Source organism: Centroberyx gerrardi, chromosome 19, assembly GCF_048128805.1.
Source record: "Centroberyx gerrardi isolate f3 chromosome 19, fCenGer3.hap1.cur.20231027, whole genome shotgun sequence".
NCBI classification, from domain to species: domain Eukaryota; kingdom Metazoa; phylum Chordata; class Actinopteri; order Beryciformes; family Berycidae; genus Centroberyx; species Centroberyx gerrardi.
In genome coordinates this window covers 6,682,155-6,705,744 of record NC_136015.1, presented here as the reverse complement: position 1 = coordinate 6,705,744, position 23,590 = coordinate 6,682,155, and the positions used below count along the sequence as shown (strand labels likewise).

The following is a 23,590-nucleotide window of genomic DNA, read 5'->3' as shown; positions in this document are numbered from 1 at the left end:
TACATAAGCCACTATTTGTCGGTATGCGTTTGAATATAAAAATAAGTTTGGTTTGCTGCTGCTGGCTCTCTCCCCCTCCGACCCCCCAGCTATGCCTCATTTAATAGTTAGATCACTTCATAATTCAAATGTATTGTTATTAATAACACAGCACACGACGAACATTAGATCTCTAACTATACCACCCTCGAAACCTGCATAATTTCATTTTTATATATCTTTCAATAACCCAATTCCCTTTCCAATATCCCATTCAGAGCCTAAGCCCAGACAATTCATGTTTTCTTGAATCTGTACGCTTCCTCCCACCCCCACCCACCCCAAAACCCACAATTTGACCCAGTCTTCAAAAACAAGAGGCAAAAAAAAAAAAAACCCGTTGCTAGATGGAAAATAAATAAATTCACACCTCTTAGCTCGGGCATCAGACTCAGGGCTTCAGAAAGCCCTTGACTTTTGGTGGACTTCCATGTGTCTGATAGAAACTCCACCATGGGATAGTGTAGCCTCTGGATCCTGGATGCAGATGGTTTCTTTTTATTATGAAGAGATTAGCAGAGACCAGCCCTAAGTCTAGAGATCATGGAGCCTCTTGGTAGCAAACCAAGTGCTCTCCAGAAAAAATGGGAAAAAAAAAATCTTCAGAACAAACACTAAAAAAAGGAGCAGATAAATAAGGGTTAGGGAAATAACTAAGCGTAAAACAAAAAAGGGCAAAATATGATAAGTTGAATTTTTTTTTTTGTTTTTTCATAATTGCACTAAGTCAGACTGACATCATGAGCTGGGCATGTTTCACCTCATGCACCCTGACCCACGGACTTTGCATGGGCTTGCATGGGTAAATCCTCAAAACAGGAATGTCCCATATTGGAAAAAAAAAAAATAGAAGAAAATCCAAAGTGAAAATAGATATAAAGGTATTAACCGAGAAACCATCGCCCCTGCCAAAGAAAGAAATCTCGTGGGTATCAAACGGCAGGAAGATGTCTTTATGCGCGTTTTAAGCCAGGGCCGACTCACACTTTGGGCTCTGAGGTGATTATTTCCTCTAATAACCGTAATGGAGTTTGTGCGCCGCTCTCCGCTCGGCCGGGTGACTGATGAGTCTGCACTGCTAGAAACAAGCCAGACCACTGGTTGGGAGGAAGGGAGGGCGAGGGGGTGGGGGTGGGGGGTATTCAGCCATGGAATAGTGGTAGATCAGTAACGGGGAAGAGGGCATGGAGGTACGACTCGGGTATCTGGGGGCCCTCCGTGAGATGGAGAGGTAAATGGTAAATGGTGTATTTTGGAGGAGGAGGAGGAGGGGCGTGGGTGCCAAGTTATAGCTGGAAGCCCTCCATGGGAGCCTCCTGCTGGGGGAACAGGAACTGCTGGTTGGCCTGGTCCACCTGCGGGGCCAGGCTGGCGTCCTCCTCCTCCACCCCGAAGTAGTGCTCGATCAGGTCGAAGGCCTTCTGGTAGATCTCCTGGTTGTCGTGGCTCTGGAGGAACTCAATCTTGTCCAGGCCTGGGTGGGGAATGAATAAGTGTTACACCAATATATCAGCCAGAAAATTGGCCTTTTATTAAAAACCAGATATAGAACAGTCAATGTTGTCTATTTCCAACATGGTGGATATAATGAAGGGATGGCACAATATGCTTATATCACGATTCGATACGCGATATGGGTTTCACAATTCGATACAACCATGATACAATGGAATAAATAAATGTCATTACATAATGCAAATAATATAATTTGGATGGAGAGCTTGTGAAATTGTGATGGTCAAGCGTTCTCATTTGTGATTACCACAGCAGAATAAAATGGAGCTAATATCACATTCATTCAGATTCATTTTTCTGCCCTACAATACGTATTGTCACATTGTTGTATTGAGATATATTGAAATTCAATATATCATCCAATCCCTAATATAATGTAGTGTGTTACATATTTACTGCATAGAATCACCAATACTACATTGGTATCAGCCTTCAAAAACCGGTCGAACCCTTGATAAACATCAGTGAAGACATTCCCATAGAGTTATGTGTTTGTTGTGTGTGTGTGTGTGTGTGTGTGTGTGTGTGTGTGTGTGTATTGCATGTACCGTAGGCCTCCTCGATGAGGCTGCAGTAGGGATTGACTCCGGTGCCGTTGTTCTCCTGCTTGGCCTCCTGCTCTCCCAGCCTCAGGATGTTCTCCAGGCCGTTCAGAGCTACCTGCACGATCTTAGAGTCCATCACTGTCAGCAGGTCACACAGGGGCTTGATACAGCCCAGGTTCACCAGATACCTACACACACACACACACACACACACACACACACACACACACACACACACACACACACACACACACACACACACACACACACACACACACACACACACACACACACACACACACACAACACAGTATAGCACAGGCATTTCAAGAGGGGGAACAGAATCCAGTCATCTGGAATGTATTTAGTCATAAGTATCTTGTGACGTTCCACCGTAATTCAATCTGGATAAGTATTTCCCAGTGAGCTAACACACACATTCACATGCCAAGTATAGCTCCCATCTAGTCTCTCTGTGACCATGAGGGAATTTTTAGAATGCAAGTATGCTAAGCCAGGACGTCCGGCCTCATAAAAATATATGACGAAGAGGAAAAATGTCAATACCCTCCCCACCCCCAATCTTAAACATTTAAATTAAACCAAATCTGTTCATTGATAGTTGATAGATATTGATTTAGCATACAAAACGATACACTTACAGTTGTTTTACTCTTCCTGGATGGTTTTTCCCTAGACTAATCTATATGACGTTTGCTTGCATTGTTCCTGGTTTGTACATATTTCTGTACATTCTCTGTATTTGAGTTGGCACATATGACATTTTCTGGACATATGCTACCTCCTTCCATATAAATGTTATGATATTGATGGTGATACAGAGTACAGACAATAATACACATGCGCTTTGCACAATGTCATTTTTCTGTACATATGGTTCCTCCATCCAAAGTTTTTCATAAGGGGACAGCTAGCAATGCACATATCCAAAGTAGCATTTTCACATATCCTTTTCTTCATATTTTCATATCCTTGTCATTTGTTATAAATTGCATATGCATCGATTATTTTATACTTTTTCCATGTATTTCATAGTTACATGCCTATTTTTGATACATTCTCATATCGTCCATATTCTGTCTCAGTAAGTTCTACTGCTGTTATTTTGCATGCTCTCTTAATGTTGTAATCCATACCTTCTTCCTCATACTTTTCATTAATACATTATGATTAACATGTTCCAGTGAAATTGAAATCGTCAGTTGCACATGTTCATATAACTGACTTATGCTCTATTCTTTGCTGTATTCTATTAAATTTGCTGCTGCAATGATGCAATTTCTCCATGGGGCCTTTGAAGTCTTGTCTTCCATTTAGTAAATGATATACCATTAAAATTCATACTTCCTATAGTCAATAACTGATCAGGGAAAGCCTGACCTTGTGACAACTTCACCTGACTAGTTCAGTTAGTTGACCTGAATGATGTGACATTTGACATGATTAACTAGCCAATGAAACAAACAGAGGAGAGGCGATCTTGTCCGACCCAATCTCGTCATTAGCGGAGGGCATGAAGTATTGCGAGTTTCAGTCTGACCTGATCTGTTCTGGCGTTCCCCCGGAGGTGGCGTTGGTGATGGCCCAGGCCGCCTCTTTCCTGGTCCTGAACTCGGCTTTCTGCAGGATGTCAATCAGCACCGGGAAGATGTTGGCGTCAATCACCGTCTGGGAGGCGAGAGAAAAAACAACAGATTAACAAACCAAAGAAAGCAGGGTTACAGCTGTCGGAAATTCACTTTTTATCAGTCTCATATTTTGTCGTCACTTACACATATATTGCATACATCTATATTTTAATTTATTTTCATACTATATACAGTATATTCTCATTTGTCACATATTTTCATATCAAACATTTTCTTCCTACTGCTGCTATTTTGCACACCCTACAAATTTGCAGTAAATTCAGATTTTTCATGGTTTTCCATTCCTACGTTGTTTACTTAATATGTTAACAATTTCCCCCTCAGTAGATGAATTAACTAAATCAAATCAAATCTTATTCAGATTCTATTTCATCTGTTGTATCCTATTTCCTTTGCTGCAACGACCTTATTTCCCTACGGGGATAATAATAATAATAATAATAATAATAATAATAATAATAATAAGGTTTCATGTAATCTAAATTAAATACAGACTGCATTTCAGCTATGTGTGTGTGTGTTTGTGTGTCACCTGTATCTGCGCTCTGTTTCCTGCTGTGATGTTGGAGATAGTCCAGCACGCCTCTTTGCGGATGGACTCCTTAGCACTGCTGAGGAGGTGCAGCAGGCAGGGCAGGGCTGAGCAGTTCAACACCACCTATACACAGCAACACAGGGGGGTAAAAGCCTTATAATGCCATTTATATAAGGTTCTAGAGTGAGCAAACAAGATATTGCAGCCATTTCAATGTGCAACTCCAGCAGTCATGTAACCTCTCTGACAGGGGCGCCATGCAAGGAAAAATTTAGGGTAGGCACAATTGTGTAATCGCCCACCTTACAATAGGGTAAATGTGTTTATTTAGATATTTTCATGCCAATTATATTAGATATTATAATGCTAATTATGTGTTCTTGTGTTACTCATTCACTCACCCTAACCAGTGTTTCCCTTACACAGGGCGATCTGTGGCGCACCGCCACAGTATTGTTTGCTTGTTTGTATTATTACTGTTTTGACCTTTTTTGTTTTTTGGGCAGGCATGCGTCTACCCATGATCGATGGGCACGATGCCCCTGCTGTCTGGGACGAAAAAAGGTTTGACGATCATGTAAACACACCTCTGTCTAATACACTCTCACCTGTGTTTGGATGTCATCTCCAGTGACAATGTTTCCTACAGCTCTCAAGGCAGGCGAGGCCACCTTATAGTCAGTGTGCCTGCAGAAAGGAGGGTTCATTGGAGACATGAATACCTTACAGGCCAAGCTTACTATAACAGAGACGACAAACTGAGAGTACAATGTGGACTCACATGAGTAGTTCTACGAGGCGCCTGCAGACGCCAGAGTCGATGACGGCCTGGATCTTGTCATTGGGGCCGTCTGAGAGGTAGGACAGGGCCCAGCAGGCGTCTGCCAGCAAGTCTGGGTCACTGCTAAATAAAAGCCTGGATAGTACTGGCAGACAGGGCGACACCTAGACAAACACAGACACAACACATGTAAACAGCATCAACTCTACAAGAACAACACCCCTTTGAATCATACACAAACCCCACGTGAAGAAGATGAGGCTGGGCTTAAGAACAAATCTAGCTTCCTCATGGGCACTGAAGATTAAAACAGGAGGATTTTCAACAATATGCATGATAACCTTAGATGAAGAATCATTCCAAACTACTATTCCAGTCCAGTCACACATGCTGACATCAATTTTGTTATGCCTACTGAATAAATTCATGTCCAGTTTAAATCAGCTCCCTAGACTAGAAAACTGGCACTCAGACTACAGATCTCTAGCAAAATGTCTGCATGCAGAACATCTTTAAGAAACCAACACAGTAGTGGTGATGGGGTGGTATGCTAAGATACAACATGTAGACTTATACGGATATTTAGAGAGAGTTATAGATGTTTTGTGGTTTGACATCAGTGCTTAAAAATGATTCCAAAATCTGTTCTTTGTCAAATGAGAGCAATCTTTTGGTGTTGACATCATGAGGTTAAACTGTACCTTTTCAAAGACAGGTGGAGGGTTTTTTCCTCTACAGAGGTTAGACAGAGCCCACACCGCATTCCTAGTCATGGTCAGTCTAGTGGATTTGGTCAGAAGCCTGAAACAAGAGCGAGGCTCAGCGCATGAGATGAAATTACATTAGTCAGAAATGTTTTATAAACTGAACAGCTAGAGGCCTGAATAAGTGATACCTCTAAACAGGCGAGGAGAGTGGACTTACATTAATAGTGGTGGAAGGATGTTGCAGTTCAGCACATAGTCCCTGCACACAGCACTATCCCCGGCAATATTACCCAAGGCCCACACAGCCTGCAGAAAAGACAGAAAGATACAGAACTTAATTAACCTTTGGGGCACGAAAGTATCGAATAGTGCAAGGCAAGCTATTAGAGAGAACGCCCGAGATGAACACAACTCGTTACGCCATTCTAACTGTTGTATTACCTGTTCCTGGACATCCTCAAAGTCAGAGTTAAGGAGTTCAATGAAGATCGGCACGGCTCCAGCTTCGATCACCGTCTTTGTCTGCATGGACGTGCCCGACGCTATGTTGGTCAGTGCCCAGGCTGCTTCAAACTGCGGGAGGACAAAGTGGGAACGTGTGAGAAAAACATGGTGACCATTTAAAACCACCGTAGTTAAGGGCTTTATATGTTTAATTAGATTAGATAAAACTTCAGGATCATCCCAGCAGCAGAGAACCGGATATAGGAAAGAAAAAGGCAAACAGAAAGGTCTGAGTTTAATCCAAATATTTACAACAACTGGTAAAGATTCACAGGCTGAAGTGGATGTGCAAATGTGCATAGTGAGCTATTCACAATCAGGTGTGTGGATGGAATAACAAATACAGAGATGTGTCCAGGCATGCAAAGATGCATTGTAAGCTATTCACATTATCAGATTTACAAATGGAAGTAGAAAATGCACATGCAACATGCAGAGTGTGCAGATATGCATTAATAGCTATCACCTTGTAAAATTTAAAGATGGAGGTACCATGTATAGAGTAATGAAGAAATGAGAAAAAAAAAGCCAAAGAGAAAACTTTATTTTGGGCGTCTATTCATGCACTGACACCTTGACATTCAAAATACACATCTTAATTATTGAGTATTTTACTGTGTTCATGTCAAAAACTGTATGGTTTCTTTCTAAGAGCTGTGGTGTTGAGCACTGGTATATAAGAAGCCACTCAATAGGTATTAAATACTGTAGATGAACAGGGAGTAAACTGTAGTAGGTAGATGAGACCCTCAATCTCAGCGGACCAGAGTTACAAATAATTTACCACTGAACTGGAACACAGTATGGAACAACTTAACAAAAAGCTGCAGACAACGCGTGTTTACTTTAACTGTGATTTAATTTCAATATGCCACTGTCAGGGGTTATTGATTAATTAATCGTCCTTGACAACTGTCAGTGCCGTGTGAGATCAAACTGGCAGGTAGAAGCAACGTCAATAAGTGGCATTGCACTCATGTTCATCTAATATCTGAGTGTTGGGCAACTTTGCATATCTCTGGCAACAATAAAGTGGCAAATTACTGTCCATCACACAACGTTAAAAACATGTGAGAAGTTTGGAGCATTCTGTAGGATCATAAGTTTCATTTTTGTTTTCACACAGGGAGACGACTGTCTAATTGGAGATGGACCAAGTGCAAAGCTCCTGCACTGGCAGAGCGCTAAAACCATGTATGGAGATAGATAAGTCTGTCTGATGCATAACTACAAGCATCCTACCATCAATACAGTGATCACATTGAGGAGAATATCCCAAATTAAAAATATTAATTACAAAGGAGATGCCTGTTAGCTATCTAGACATAACGTCTCTTGTGGAAAATGCTGCGTTACCTATTGTTATTCATGCTATTATTCATCTAGATATTTCCCATTTCAGTGCCTGGCAGATTTTCAGTGCCTTAATGTTTGGCAGGCTGTCCTATACCGGCGACATTCCATCATTCAGAGTGGAAAATCTGAGCATTCAACTAGGCAGAATAAGTGGTGAGATGCAGACAACAACAAAAAGTTATTTTGCCAAACCCACAATGAAAACTGTTAGCTCACACAAATTCCTACATAAAATATTGGCCGAAAGAAAATACTTGAGGATAAATTAATCTTAGAATATATTTTGTAGGAAGTTGAAGGCATTACCTCCATATATAAGTGCATATGTTGAACTGACAATGTTTAGGCGCTAAACTGACAATTCTGTTTTTTCTGGGGTTAAAAATCAAAAGCAGGTGAACGTCACTGGATGTTTCGTAGTGTCTTACTTTAGACTCTACATAACAAGATAGATTTGACAGCCACTCCACGCCCATTTCATCGCATTTTTCAAAATAGTGGGGCAGCTGGAGAGAGACTGAAAGTGGGTACCGTCATCCTTTAACTGTCAATGCAGCAGAGAAAAAGACATTTAGATGTTACTGCTTTGTGTAGAGCAGTGAAACAGGCAACCAGGGAAGAGCCTGTTTGATACAGAGCCATTGGTTTACTTTGATTGATTGGCTCACTGTCAGACAGAGTGTGCGGTGGCCAGCAGGGACAACATTTGAGAACAGGCAAAGACCAAAGACTATATATTACAGAGAAATGCATATCATATGGTCCCAAAGGACACCTGTCAGTGGTGGTGGGTGACCCTTATTGATTTATTCATGAAAAGATAAATTTTACCAGCATTTGGCGCTTGACAGGTGGTAATTTTGGACCAGGTGTACAGGTCAGATGCGTGGAAGCAGATCAGAACTGTGTAAGCAGAGCAGATGGAAGTGTTTTAGTGATCTGACCTGTAATGTGCAGTTGACGCTCTTCTTCAGGAACTCAACAAACCTCTCCACTACCCCAGGCGTGTTTATAACTTCATCAATTGGTGGGTTGGGCTCTAAAAGACAAAAGAAAAGGTAAGATATTTTTGTTTTTGTTGAAGTGGCCTCACAACCACACATTACTTATGTGTATACAGAAAGAGTGAATAAAAACATACCTTTGGAAAGTAATTTTCTGAACTTTTGTGTTGTGGTGAGCTGGAGCTCTGGGTCCTCTGAGAAAAGCATCTCCACCATGTCCCTGGTGATGACTCCTTCCTGAAACAACGCAACCACAAGCAATCAAAACACTGGAGCCACCCAGTACAGATTCCAGCATTCCCAGCCCACGGGCTGACACCCAAAACTGAAATGCCATACGAAGGAAACTATTCTCTTTGTGTGTTTATCTGTGTGTGCCATCTCTTAACACATCTGTGTGCTAGACATTTGCCCCTGATTTGCTTTGGTGAACCTTTCTGTTGCATGCGTCCATTTGTTGTGTGAATGGTATCCGGAGAATGGAGACTCACTGTTACAGGGGAGGTGAGATACGAGTCCACCAGCGGACTCTCAAACATGGCTGCCTCTTCATTGAGAATGTCCACGTTTCTCCTCTTGAAGAGCTGTGATTATAGAGACAGTCGACTCAGACTATTCAATGATACACACACATTAACAACGGTAAGCTGTAAGAGGAGGATAGAGGATAGAGCAAATGGGATGGGTCGGTTCAGTCTAATACCTGTTGTTCTCGCTTCTGTTTCCTGAGCTGGATGCCCTCCTCCTCTCTCCTGCGCCTCATCTCTTCTGGGTTCAGGGCTTTGTTCTTGTAGCGGTTCATCCTGTAGTTATCCTTGGCCGGACTGGCTGACGGCTCTATGGGGGCACGGGTACAGACAAACATCAGGGTACAGACACTTGCACTTGAGGTGTGTATTTGGACGAGGGAGTGAGTGGACGATTGAGAGAGAAAGTGTGCGTGTTTGTTTCTCTTGACATCTCAAACTAATAATAGGTCACGATGATGAAACAGCGGGTTCATAGGTCTATATATACATAAGCCTTGTATAAACAAGCTCATAGAAACTGAGCTGGACAGCATAGCCTAAAAATACACACTCTCTCACACACACACACACACACAGTGCTAAGCTATTCTTCAACCAGTCAGCTGGCGGGCAGAACAAACGTATTTATTCAGTGGAGTCAAATCGCAGAGTGAGCATAAATCGGAGCCCACACAGGACAAACTGCCCATTCTCAGCATTTGTGCAGTCATGCCACCAGAACAGGGCATTGGGCAGATCCCTGAGTCACCCAGGGCAACGGAGGGGGAGAAAGAGAGAGGTGGGGACAACACACTGAAACCTGCCACCAGCCAGAACGGTGCCAACCCTCAATGCCAAAAGCATCCCAACCTAACAGCAGGGGTTTGTGAGGTTAAATATTAGAACAAGTGGTGCAAATTAAGGTCATATTATGGTTTGAGGGCATCAGTATGACCACTCTCATAAAAAGCCTATGCATGTGTGTAATGCGTCCAGATGGTAAAGCCACAGGCGTGCGCGGCGCACAAACACAGGTTGCGGCTGGATGATCTCTCTTATGTGCCCTGTTTGCTGTACTCTCTGTTGTGTGTGAACTGGAGTCTGGACTGACTGCTGTTTGGCCTCAGTGCTGGGGCTGTGTACCGCAGAAATAGTCCTGCTGAGAGCACATGCCTACGCTGTCATTTCAGAGGGGCCTCTACCTACAGCAAAGAGGTTCAAGATGTGGGAGAGCAGAATGTTGGAGGAAATTAGTGTGGTCTGATTAAGTGAGGCACAGCGGCCAGCTTTTTGTGGCAAGTCAAACACCAAAGGTGGCTCAAGTCAAGGACACCTGTCTGGTACTAAAAACTAATGGAGCCTGGAAGGAAGGGAGGGGAGTTCCTACTGCACCACTAAAAGACAATGATTTGTGAAGTATGTAGTACAGCGCGATTTCTGGGTGTAATCATTTCCATCTGACATTTACAATTAATTTGAGGAACTTGTCAAGACCCTGGCTGTGGAACAAGACCGGATATTGAAGACTGTCACTGGTCCTCGTTCATTAATTTCGTCTTGGGAGCCCTATAACTGAGCAGCAACGTTATTCTAAATCATAACCTGTGACTAAAGTCTAGCAAGCATGGAGCACATTCGTGTCACATGTCAACAAACGCCCACGCTGGCTTATGAGTGCGCTGTCAGATATGCTAATGATATTGCTCATTGCTTACGTTAGCTGCCTGCCTAAATTCTTCCATTTCACATTCGGTTAGTTCACTGAACTGTTGCCAAAACATTCAAATAAGAAAAGAAGCATTCAAATAAGTTAATTACCATCCAAACTACCGGGGGCTGACTTCAGCTGAGCTAGCTAACGTTGGCTAACGTTAGCACTAGCAGCTGCATGCGCGTTGCTAGCCCAGATGTGCCAAACTCCATTAAAGAAATCTGACAACTAGATGTTGCGCCTGATTATGGGTAAAGGTAGAAGACGACTTAAAGTATTTTCTGAGTCGGTGAGAGGCACTTGAATTCGGCATGTAAGTAATTCACCAAACAGCATTTTATTTCACTAAATCAACATTTTTGGAAATGATCACAATGCTCGCTAACGCCATCAACACTGTGTTTTACTAAGAGGAGTTTGAGGGAATAACAGGCGAACCAATTCAAAGAGTTGTTTTTTATTTAAAATAATTACTGCTTCATGTATTGGATGATGCCGAATTGAAAGGTGGACCCTATCAATTAAGAGAAGGTCTGAAATCGTGTTATACCAGGTATGTACTTTTGCCGATGGTCAAGGCGACATTAACTTGACAGATTTGTGTATAGAGTTGACGCCACTCTCCAAGAAAGAACGGCACATATCGAGGCTAGCGCATTGCTAACGTGGTTGAACGTTAACTTGCGTTAAGTTGGCTAATTAAACTGTCCTGACAGTTCTTTAGTCTGAAATTATGTTAATACAATTTGTATGACATCTGATGTTAGATGACACATTTGGATAAGACTAGATATTTTGATGAAATAAATGAATTAACGTTAGCTAATTAGCTAGCCAGCTAGCGCTACGTAGCAACATTACCTAGCTGGGCTAGTTAACTTAGCTAGCTAAACAACAGGGACACAGGATTTGATAACCATGACTCCCTAGGATAGGGTTAAATTATTTACCACTTGAACGCAAATCTGTACTCTCGGGTTATTCAATATCTTACCCATTGTGTCTTATACGATGGGTGTGCCTCACGTCGTGTAGAAATGAATCGATTTTAAATCCTTTCTCTCTTCTAGCTTTCCAGAATTTGCCCCCGAAAGCAATATGTCTGCCGGAGACGGAAACGTCAAAAATATAACAGCAACCTCCTGCCGCCAGAGGGTGCACTAGTTTCACTAAACGTTACTGTCCTCACCTTTACCTAACTAGCCCACATTCAGTATCAACCACACAAATGAAATCATCATTTTTTTGACAAAATTGATTTTTATGTAGCCTAAAACTGATACAGTTGTGGGTGGTAAATCGAAGCTCTCCATATCGCTGGTTCATAACATGCTAATATACCATACAAATGGCTTGGGGGTGGGCAAGAGAACGCAGCAGTCTACATTAGTTACAGGCTGCAGTTACAGGCTGCTTCCAAAGTCGCTGTCTGTCTGTCTCTCTCTATTTTGCATCTCCAGTCCAGCCTCTGGCATCCCTCCTATCTCTGTGTCTTGGTCCTGCACTCTCTCCCTCTGGTCTTGAGATGCTGTATGTTAGTGGCCCAGGCTCCCCAGTGCCTTTCTCAAATTGAATGTGACAGAGTAATACAGGTGAGGTGCATCCGCGGTCAATTTGCTAGGAGCAGGTAGTGGTAAATTACTGCACTATATTGTGATGCAGTATCGTCCTCTGACATGGGCCCCCGAAGGGGCCTGGAGAGATACACCAAAAAAAACTTTAGGGGGCAATGTTGTACAAATAAAATGGAAGTAATGGGGCATGCAATACTGTCAGGTTGGCTCTTCTCCCTCTTAGAAAGGTTTTTGGAGGTCAAGTCAACTGTAGCACAAGTGAGATACTTTCCCATAATTACAATTTCTTTGCAGACAAGAGCAAATATTGTTCATAAATCCCGGCTCTCACAAGAGTAGCCATTGGCTTTAGACTGAGCTTCACTCAGCCAAGCCAGGAGGGCTTAAGGTCCACAGCCTTTAGCAGGTGTGCTGGCACAAAGATGAATCAAAAGACGCTGCTTGCTGGATGGCAGCTCCCCACCAGGATCAAAAAGCACAAACACACGGGGCCGTTCTGCTACAGAGGCAGCATTCAAATGCACTGTGATCCAGTCCTCGGGGCCGGAGCCGGGGCTCATCGAGTCTGATTTCACAGGCCCTGCTTTGTGGGTTCTTTACCTTTCTCATTTCTAGACCCGCTGAAGCAGATCATACAGTGCACGATACTTCGCAGAGAGGTGAAGGCTATCCATTAGTCAATGCCACAGAGCAAAGACTGCCTGTGTAATGGAATCATAAGAGCAAAGCAAGGCATATATAATCTGAGTGGGAGAGTGGGGCGTGGGAGCAGCTCGGGCGCAGGGACAGAGGTTAATGGAGGGTTTAAACTGAAGGGCTCAGACTGAAGTACACAGGGCGTGGTCGCTCCTGCTGTAGCCTTCCACTCACCACCAGCTTCCAATGGAGTCTGCAAACATAGTGCATGCTTCCAACTGCAACACGTCTTAACAAAATTCCAAAGCGTTGTGCAGTAAAAAAAATCAACAAATGTGAAAACTTTTCCTGCTGACTCAATTAGCGGCCATTGCTCATTAAAGCTGACTCGGCAGAAATCAGAAACGTTCACTGCACTCCCACCTTTTGTCTTTACACTAGACTTTGGAGCAGCCAAAACAGCTGTATACATCTGTAGATCTGAGACAATACGCGTCTGCTGCACAGAAAGCTGTTTTGACTGCTGACAGAAATGCCTCTGCAACGCATGCAGACTGCACTTTCAAATTTCCGCCCTGTTTTGCATCGCGGTCCCGACAGCCTATCATGATGAAACATCAAGCGCGGGCTCAGATCTCGGCGGGTGGATAGCACAACAACAAACATTTTCCTTCCGCGCATTTCTGGGGCTGCTCTGACCGAAAACAAAAAAACAAAAAAACAACCACGACGCACCGCGTAAGGAGGCTAACAACATCGAGGGGCACATTTTGCACATCGGCTGAGTAAACGCTCAATTACGAAAGCGTCAAAAGCAGTTAGGTTTTTCGATTGTGCTGATTTGATTGCGCGGATATATTCGGTCTAATCCCCTTCCCCCTAATTCAATTACACTCGATATGATAATAAGGCTAGTTTGCTGAAATGTGAGAATGTGGTCGGGCTTGCTCGTGGGAGAGAGAGCGAGAGAGAGAGAGAGAGAGAGAACATCTACAGGCTCTGTGCTGAATGCGTTGTGTGAGAGTAATAAAGGGTGAGAGAGATAACGCCATAGGGAGGGTGGTGTGTGGAGAGAGGAGTGTGTCAGCACGTGTGGGGTGTGAATGGAAGAGAGGAGATATGTCTTCATAATATGGTGTTGAAAATCCATTCAACACTGGTCCATCCCTTATTTTTTAACTGATGACTGTCTTCTCTCTCTCTCTGTCTCACTCCGTCTCTGCCGCTCTCTCTCTCTGACATCTAGCAGGTGGCGGGGCCAGATAAGTGAGATGCTGAGTAGGTGATTTCACAATGCTCTGGTGGATCATTCGATCATTCCTTGTGTGTGTGTGTGTGTGTGTGTGTGTGTGTGTGTGTGAGAGAGAGAGAGCAGGAGAAATGTGGGAACTGTTTGAATACTAATGCATCATTTTCACCTCGCAGGATTTAAAGACTTCCAGAGACAAAGACGCAGCCGTGGATTGAAAGTAGGAGACGGGAAAGTAGGTCCGACGATGCTGCATGGCGTCTCACTTTACATCTCACTCCTCGAATGATGATCCATCTGGCCTATACAGTATGCAAATAGGTCTTGTGCACCCTGGCCTTTGTGTATTAGTTCTTGGTTGCTGGGTGGTTCAGCAGCCAAGCCAGATTATGCTGTGAAATGGCTCAGCGATGTCTCAGTGTGGGCTGAGGAGGCAGCATGTAACGCAACAGTGCCTGATGCCAGAGAGAGAGAGAGAGAGGGATAGAGAGGGGGAGAGAGAGAGGGAGGGGTGGGGAGAGACTCGCATCAGAAAACACTTAGGGACGCCAGTGGAGTAGATGAAGCAAAGAGATCAATATGGCACAATTATTGTACACAGACTGTAATTGATGAACACGTGGCCTGGGAGGACTTCCTTTGCACTCTCTAAACCTTACAAGCCAATTTCAGCCCAATCGAAGCGGCTCAATAAGGCCTATTACCTCAAAGTGCTTTTATTTACCTGTGATAAGGCCGGGCTTCGGTATGGGAGGATGTCTGTTTTGGTTTTTTCTCTATATATGTATATTACAAGTTACGCAGCAAAGTGTCTTAAAGCAGTATTCCACTTAGTTTTAACATGGGGGTTATTTGGCTGTTGACCGCCATGAAAACCAGAATATAATCATCAAGATCAGATGCAGCTGGACGAGTTTGTAGCATTCGGATTTTTTTTTTTTTTTTTTTTTTTCCCATTCATTTTAATGAGGCCACGAATATAGCCTGAAAACCGACATTTAACATGTTGGTTTTCAACAACAGATCCTGCTTTTAAGACAGCAAAGCAGTCCTGGGTTCATCGTCGTTTTTCATTTCTATTCTTTGTTTCACTAAAATGTAAAAATAAAAGTAGATCCGGTCTCCCAAACAGGAACTATCTCTCCTAAATGGTATCCCTTCACTATGTTCTCTTCTATCAATAAAAATGCTATTCGGCGAAATTATGTTCTAAAACGTTGGACCCACAAATTTACAATAGCGGGATCTGTTGTTGAATCTGTTGACCAATGTTACATGTCAGTTTTCAGTCTATTTTCGTGGCCTCATTCAAATGAATGGTGTAAAAATCTGAACGCTACAAAGTCGTCCAGCTGCATCTGATCTTGGTGAGTAGCTGATATTCTGGTTTTCATGTTAAAACTAAGTGGAATATTGCTTTAAAGTCCTTGACTATCACGTGAGATTCCAGCACCCATATTCCTTTCTATTCACAGTATATATATGCAGCGCTCGCGGATTAACATTAGGCTCTGCTGCAGTGTCTAATCCCTGAAATACCAGCTCTCTCAGCTGAACTTCTTGTCATGCCTCCTCTGGAGGAGAGAAAGAGAGAGAGAAAAAAAAAAACAGTGTTCACATGATTCAACTTTGACTCTGGCTGGGCTACTTTAATTAAAGCCGTTTGATGTTTGCTCTCGAGTATTCGGGTCCCGGCGGAGCCCGCTCTAATGCGAGAATAGGACAGGAGTGACCATAAAGGTGATGTGTATTGCCGCGGATGCGCTGGAGCACCTAACTACCTCACTACGGGGCTTTCACAGCCTCCCTGCGGTGGCCATAAATCCTCTCTGTGATTGGAGAGAGGAGGTAATGAGGGTTCCTGGTGCACCGTGCAGCCACACACACACACACACACACACACACACACCCTGAAACACACACACACACATGCCGCTGTAAATAACACCAGCAGTGACCCTGACGGCGGCCCGATCCTCTCGGCCCGCCGCGATCACCTTCCCCCAGTAAATCTATCCAATTAACTCTGCGAGGGAAAACGGAAGACTCTCTTTCTTTCTCAGCGGCATAATAGTTTCTGACACTACACAAAATTAACCGGGTTTTCGCTTGGCATTCTTTGCTTCACTCCATATTAATTGTTGTTTTCAGAAGTGCCCCGGATATGCAGAATAGAGTGGAAAATAGGAAAGGAGCACGGGCGTAATAAGTGGATTAGCAAATTGCCTCGGTGCCCTTTCGCGGCGCCCGAAAAGCACCGCTCCTTTCCCCTTTACTTTTTGACTCCTGCCGCACCGACCCCGACCTCCGCTGACCTTTTCGCATGTAACCTCCGAGTAATTGAATGAGCACCTAGATACAGTTAATTGGCTGTTTCCAAATAGTCTGAAAGCTGTTTATAATTAATCAGAGAGAACAAAAGCCACTACATCACCACCTAATTATGGGTGAGCACTTGGCAGTCTCGACACACAGGATCCTCATCTGTGCGGTTTTTCTTTTATGTGCAGTGTGTGTGTGTGTGTGTTTGTGTGCATGCAGGCGTTACCCGCAGTTCTGCCTCATTACATTCTTAACAATAGGTTTTGATTAGAGCAAATAAGAGCATTCTCTTAACATATTTTGGATATTTGGAATAATTTCTCAAAATCTAATTAGCTAATCATTGTGGAGTGTCAGCAAAATATGTAAACAGGCCTTTTGTACATGAATAGCCCAAGCTGGGGCTTTTGTATAGCAGTTATGGGTAAATGCAGATGAATTCTTGAAGAATAGGACTCTTCTGTTCACAACATTTGCCCCAGAGTTTGCAAAAATGACAAATATACAATCCATTTGCAGCATCAAAATACAATCAAAAGTCATGTTTAACTGTTGCATATGATCAGTGAAGCTCAGTCTGTCCTTTTGAGAGTGGAAAGACAATTCCAGCCTTTAACTAAACCAAATGAACTGTGGATGAAAATATGATCCATGCCACAATGTAGAAGTCACTGGGAATTTGAAATATCGATTTGTTTTGGTCGATAACTGAACGATAGCGAGAAGTTTGTTGGGTTTGTGCGTCTTGCAGAAACTTTTATGACCATGCATGCCAATGTAAGATGATCAAACATGCATTGATAAAGTTCCTCTGCCTTTTCGTTGAAACGCAAAACTCCCCAAGCATCGCGCTTCAAATGCAACTTCCCTTCAACACTCCTTTTAATTTCCCCTTTCTAAAATGTTGCCAGCTTTGTGCATAAAAATCTGAAAGGCCTTTTTTGGTGAAAAGAGAAACGCAGATGCAAGACGTTTGAATGTGGAAAAATGGTCGACGAAAGCGGCTTTGTAAACCCCCCCCCCCCCCCCCCCCCCCCAAAAAAAAATAAAATAAAATGTCCCACTCGTGAATCAAAACATTTAGCCTCTGACGGCTTCGTCCCCTGGCTTGCAGTAATAGTCATGTCAATACAAAAGAAGACATCACCGCTCCGTCCAAAACGCCGCCATAAGTAGGAAGCGCCGCTTTTTCATCTGCAAGTGAGCAGTTATCGAATGCCTTTATTCAACTTGTCAGCGGCCGCTGTGATTCAGAGGATGAAAAGCGACTTTGGGACGGCCCTCGGTGGGACAGACGATGGGGCCGGGGCCGGCTTTTCATCTGCCCGGCCAAGACAAAGGTTATCTACGCTCCGGTTCGTTCCTCAATCAATTAATTATGCGTTTTACCGTCAGAGAACGGAGTGCTCCGTCCCGTTTTAGTTAATTATTTTATCTGCAAGTCTGTCCTATCTTCCAGACGATAGCGGGCAAAGTCGGCCTAGAAAAAAAAAAGGAGTGTTTCATCCTGTCTCCTTGCTCCGATATCCCTCTCCTCTGCTGCTTCTTTCTTTCCATTTTTTCCTCCCCATTCCCTCTGTGCCTATGGCATGGGCCTTTTATTAAGGGATGTAATATCCACCATACCATAGGGCCCATATTCCTCAGGGCTTTCTTCCTCCCTCTCTCTCTCTCTTTCTCTCTCTCTCTCACACACACACACACACACACAGCATGGCTGGCAGGAGCTCCATCTTAAAGAAATGAGGGGAGCTGGGGAGCAATTAGATTCAGCTGGAGACTTTTTAATGTGGATTCCTCCCGAACGCAGCGGCCGCTTTCCTCTGGAGAAATCTCAAAGTCAAATATAGGATCTCTGGTCATTTACAGCCATATGGCACAGTAAGGCACGAACCAACAAGATTGTGTGTGTGTGTGTGTGTTTAAACTTTTCCCTAGTCACATATTCAACCAAAAAGACAGGAATGTGATGCCAGTCCAAGGTCGTTTCCTAGAATATTTGCAACCTGCACTGCAGAAATCGTCCACCATAAGGTCAGCTAGTCTCATATTCACTCTAATCATCTTATTTTTCTTAAAACGGATTGATTCAAGAACATTCTAGAGAAAAGTACAGCTGTTGCATTGGAAAGAAGGGGAATTATCTATTTGGCAGATTTTCCCCATTCCAAGAAAGAGTCAACACTGCACTAAATGACTTGGCAAGACGAATATTTTTGCAGTGTAAATAATTCTTTGTTTCATTTAACTGCAAGGCCGACCGAAGATGAAAGTAATTTTTGACAGTCAACGAGAACAAACACAATCTGTCAAATGAGCCTCTTTCACAAACATGAGAATCGCTCGAAAATGGAGACAAAGATCCGTTTAAATTATGCATGCTTCTGGAAAATCAGCTCCAAATATTTTTTTTTTATGGAAATGACTATGAAGGCAATTTGTTGACATCATGTATAATACTCATGATGGGTTGAATCCTCTGACTCATGACATCTTCTCACATGTCATCCTCTCTCTCTCACCCATCTTTCCCTGTCACTGTCTAATAAACTAGAAGCCCCATGAGCTGTAAAAAGAAAAAAACCCAAATCCTTCACAGCAGATTTCTGGGTTTTATACTGTATGTTTTCCATGAAGCGTTGGTGACATTTCTCTCTATTTTCTTGCAGGAAAACCACGCCAACGTGTCAGGTACCGCCTTCCCTCCGGCGAGCAGACGGAGTAACCGGCGACATCACGCGAGGACAATCCGCTCTTTGATTTCTTTGCGGATGCTGCCTTTCGAATGCTCAGGGTCTGTGTTTATCCCGCGACGCCGGAATGTTCTCATTCCAGGAAAGCGCCGTCGGGGGCCTGCCCGAGTGCATTTACAAAACCGCTGACTGGGTATGTTTTAGAGCATGGAGAGAGGTAGCTAGGTATTAGAAAAATACTCTGTCTCCCCACTCCACGGAGACTTAAACTAAATTTACTATCTGCTGCGCCTGGCTCAGAGCTATGCTGCTTTCCCCTCTCTCTATGAGTGGAGAAAAAGAAGGAAGAAAGAAAAAGAGAGAGGAGGGATAGAGAGAGAGAGAGAGAGAGAGAGAGAGACAGGGAGGCAACCTAATCCATAACAAGCGAAGTTAAAGTTTTTGCCGTGTGTATGCTTTTGTTTACGTGTGTGTGTGTGTGTGTGTGTGTGTGTGTGTACGTGTGCATCCCTTCCTCTGCCCTCTCTCGTTTCCCCCGGCGACGCTGCTGCTAGTGAGATTGTCAGAGCCAGACCGCATGGCTCTGGCCTGGATAAACCAGCGCGGGAGGAGGTCTCACCTCTAGTTAGTCTCAGTAGGACAGACTCTAGCTGCTAGGTGACAGAGCAACAACTCCAAATCCCCTCGTCTGCTGCTGCCGCCGCTGCTTCCCGGTCAATGCGAGGATACAAGCTCACAGCGTGCCATTGTTTCTGGTCCGCGCACACACAAGGGGCGTGCTGAGCTATGCATCTACACACACACACACACACACACACACGCATATACAGTATTTCACACATGCACAGGCACCGGTGCACGCACAGGCGGAATGTACACTTAGAAAACAGATGCACATGTGAAAACGATGACATATGAACACATACATGTGCAAAAGAGAGAATACACATGCATATGCACATACATGTACAGTATGTGTATCTACATGTGCATGTTTATATGTGTGTGCATACACATGAACATGAACATACAAATGCACCACATAACATACATGTGCATACACATATACATGCAGATAAACGTACACATACAAATACAAATAAAGACATGTACACACATATGCACATATACTTACACACACATGCATATGCACATAAACATGCACATGCACATATACGTGTATGTGTATCTACGTGCATGTGCATGTGCAAACACATGACATACAAATGCAGATACACATACAAATAAAGACACATGCGCATGCACATGCACCTATACATACACGTACACATATGGATACACATACAGGACATATTCACATACGCATATACACACTCACACACACACACACACATGCACGCTCAAACACACACACACACACACTGGCACAGCGTCTGTGAACAGCAGGGCAAACTAGACCACTGGGAGACACACAAAGAAGTCAAAACACGGGGCAGCTAGCCTCCAGAAACCCTGCCTGCTGGAAAGCAGTGAGACAAAAGCAAAAAATAACCCAAAGCCATTTCCCCTGAAACTCCACTGTTATTATCCCAGTCTCTTCACGGAAATAGACGGTCATTTCTGCAGGGGAGGACCAGGCGGGGGGGGGGGGGGGGGGGGAGGAGAGAGCAGAGCCCCCCTAAAGCCTAAAAGGCCTGCTACGGTAAATCAGAAAACGACTGCAGAGGCCATGCACTGCCTCCTGAGTCACACACACACACACGCATAAACGGACACGCTTGTACGCACAGAAGCACTCATGCATGAATGCAGGCGCGGACGTGCACACACACACACACACACACACACACACACACATATACAAATGCAGTTCCTTTCTCGCCTCATACAGTCAAAGACACACCAACTCTCTCCCAGAGGCAAATAATCAGCTTTCCGGCTTTTATCACCCCAGCGGAGCTCATCCTTTCCACAGATAGACTGCAGCTAGATGGCTTAGATACACCCGCCGCTTCTCACACTGAAGATAAAGACACAAGCTCCGAAAAGTCTGCGGCGCGATATGAACTTATTGACTTACTTAGCCAATTACGGCGTGTGCGGATTAGGGAGCGTTACCTTTCCTCCCCGCCTTACACCCCTCGCCATTTTTCTCCATCTCTCTCCTCGTATCGTTATATCAATCCGGCTCTCCCAGCCAAACCCCCCCCCCCCCCTCCTCCCCCTCATCTTCTCTGCCTGGAAACCGCATCACCCCTCCGCTTCCCTCCTCCCGTCTCTTTCCCCTCGCTCTATATGTAATCCCACCGTCTGACCCCCGCACCTCTCTCCCTCCCTCCCTCCCTCCCTCCCTCCATCTCTCCCTCATCCTCTCCCGGCCTTTTGTGCGACCCCTTGACGCCCCCCCCCCTTCTGCATCCTTTCTCTCTCTCCGCTGCAATCCTCATCTCATTTCCCTAAATCTCTTCCCATCCCTCCGTGTCTCCGTGTGTCCCCGCTGTGATCCGGGTGACATTTCAACAGTCACGCCTGTCACGTTACACAGAGGGGGGCATTGCCCTCCATGCGCACCCAGGGAACAGAGGTCCCATTAATGTGTGTGTGTGTGTGTGTGAGTGTGTACGCTCATACAAATGCAGGGGGTTCTCATTAACGTACAGCCTTTATTTGAAGATACAGCTTTGCAAAACGTGCGTGCGTGTGTGTGTGTTTGATTGAGTATGCAAAAAAAAAAAAAGAGGCAGAAAGAAGCGAGAATGAAAGAGCGTCTAATTACATGACAGACTTAGCCTCTGGATCACTGTGATTGAATAGAATAGGGCATCTCTCCCTGCAAAACCTTTTCAGAATAACCTCCCACTATCTCTCCAGCCCGTCAAGATTCCCAGCCACATTTCGTGAGCCGGAGGGGAAGGGAGGGGAGGGAGGAGAAGGGAGGGAGGGGTGGCGGTAACTGCGGCCCCACCCGGACTGCCAATTCTGGGACATGCTTCCCACTCGGGTCCCCAGCCTCCCTGGGTGGCTTGTCTGTCTGGGTTATATTAGCCCCAGATATATTGACCCAGTGAATGAGATGGGGCTTATAGGGTGTGTGTATGTGTCCGTGCATGTGTGTGTATGTGTGTGGACACCTTTTTGTGTAAGGGGGGGTAGTAACTGGATGTTGCTCGGTGCAGATCTTCGTTTTTTCGGCCGCTGGATAACGAGGTTGACTCGGCTCTCTGCTCTGTCTGGTTAAACAGACAGCAGACTCTCTATCAGACTCTGTAGGCGTGCAGCTCCACTCTGCTGCCGCCTCGCTCTACAGAGACTCTCCAGCGTGTCGGTGGAAGGTCCTGTGGGTGTGCGCACCGGAAAGCCCTTTATATACATGTGCATGTGTAAGTTGCCAGCCCCTGCGGAATTACAGGCCGCAATTATTACACAAATTATAGCCCGAGGAACACAAGCCCCCTGGAATACAGAATATTCTCTTATATATAAATAGGCTACATAATATATATCCCAGAAGCATATTTTTATACCTTGACAGATGGATTATTTTCTTCAGAAAATGGATTCATGTGCAAATAGTTGACAGCTTCCCACGGTTTGATCGCATCCGTACCTGTCCCTCGGTGCGAAGCATCCAAACATCTGGTGCATTTGGAAATTGGGACGCCAAAGTGTCGAATCCATACTCTGGCACCTAACTGGGTCATTCACAAATTCAGAGCGCCGCCAGAATTCTCATTTATATATTCGGGAGCATTAACTTCTCGTAGAATTTGGGAGTGGAATCTTGAGTATACAGCGACTAGCAGCATCTCCAGACAGTGGAGATGCCTCTCTCCTAAAGCGTTTACCAACACAGACATGAGACAGACAACAATTTAACACCGTTTCATCTTCCACTTACCATATCTGCTATCACATCCCATATCTCTCTGACATCCTTTGCTCTTTGTCTATGGAACTGGGGCATTCTCTTTCATAAACAGACTGGCAGATTGGATTTTGCAACAAGCCCAGCAAGCCCTCGCCGGATCTACTTTTGTAGGAACCCCATAGTTTAAGATTAATCTCAGCGCTGCTCTTCTCTTCGCTCGTACAGCTTGTCAGTCTCTTATTTTTCATCTATCTTTAGTTCTTGTTTTCATAGTCAGCGATGACATTTTCCAAACAGACAGGTTTAAATAAAACATTTTGTATCTGCCACGGAAAGGGGCCACTAAGCCTGGAAAACGGCTAACCTTGTTTTTGTGACAGGCGAGCAAAGCTTTGCCGAATATGACAGGGA

General features: G+C 44.3%; 1 protein-coding gene across 1 annotated transcript; it reads right to left on the bottom strand.

Moving 5' to 3' along the window:
• Positions 1-334: 334 nt before the first annotated feature.
• Positions 335-11,985, bottom strand: kpna6 (karyopherin alpha 6 (importin alpha 7)). The gene is made up of 14 exons (XM_071913349.2): positions 11,871-11,985; positions 9,360-9,493; positions 9,148-9,240; positions 8,794-8,893; positions 8,597-8,691; positions 6,234-6,365; positions 6,010-6,098; positions 5,787-5,886; positions 5,086-5,249; positions 4,913-4,991; positions 4,302-4,427; positions 3,661-3,788; positions 2,103-2,287; positions 335-1,513 (listed from the first exon to the last, which is right to left on the bottom strand). The coding sequence occupies exons 1-14, from the start codon at positions 11,872-11,874 to the stop codon at positions 1,326-1,328; spliced, it is 1,617 nt and encodes a 538-aa protein (XP_071769450.1). The 5' UTR covers positions 11,875-11,985; the 3' UTR covers positions 335-1,325.
• Positions 11,986-23,590: the final 11,605 nt, after the last annotated feature.

What these genes read in the sequence shown, in the direction of transcription:
- kpna6 (XM_071913349.2), bottom strand. An exon ending in CTCCACCTGTCTTTGAAAAG is followed by an intron (nt 5,250 to 5,786) that starts GTACAGTTTAAC and finishes GTGTTTGTCTAG; the next exon opens with GTGTCGCCCTGTCTGCCAGT. An exon ending in GGAACGCCAGAACAGATCAG is followed by an intron (nt 2,288 to 3,660) that starts GTCAGACTGAAA and finishes GTGTGTGTGTAG; the next exon opens with GTATCTGGTGAACCTGGGCT.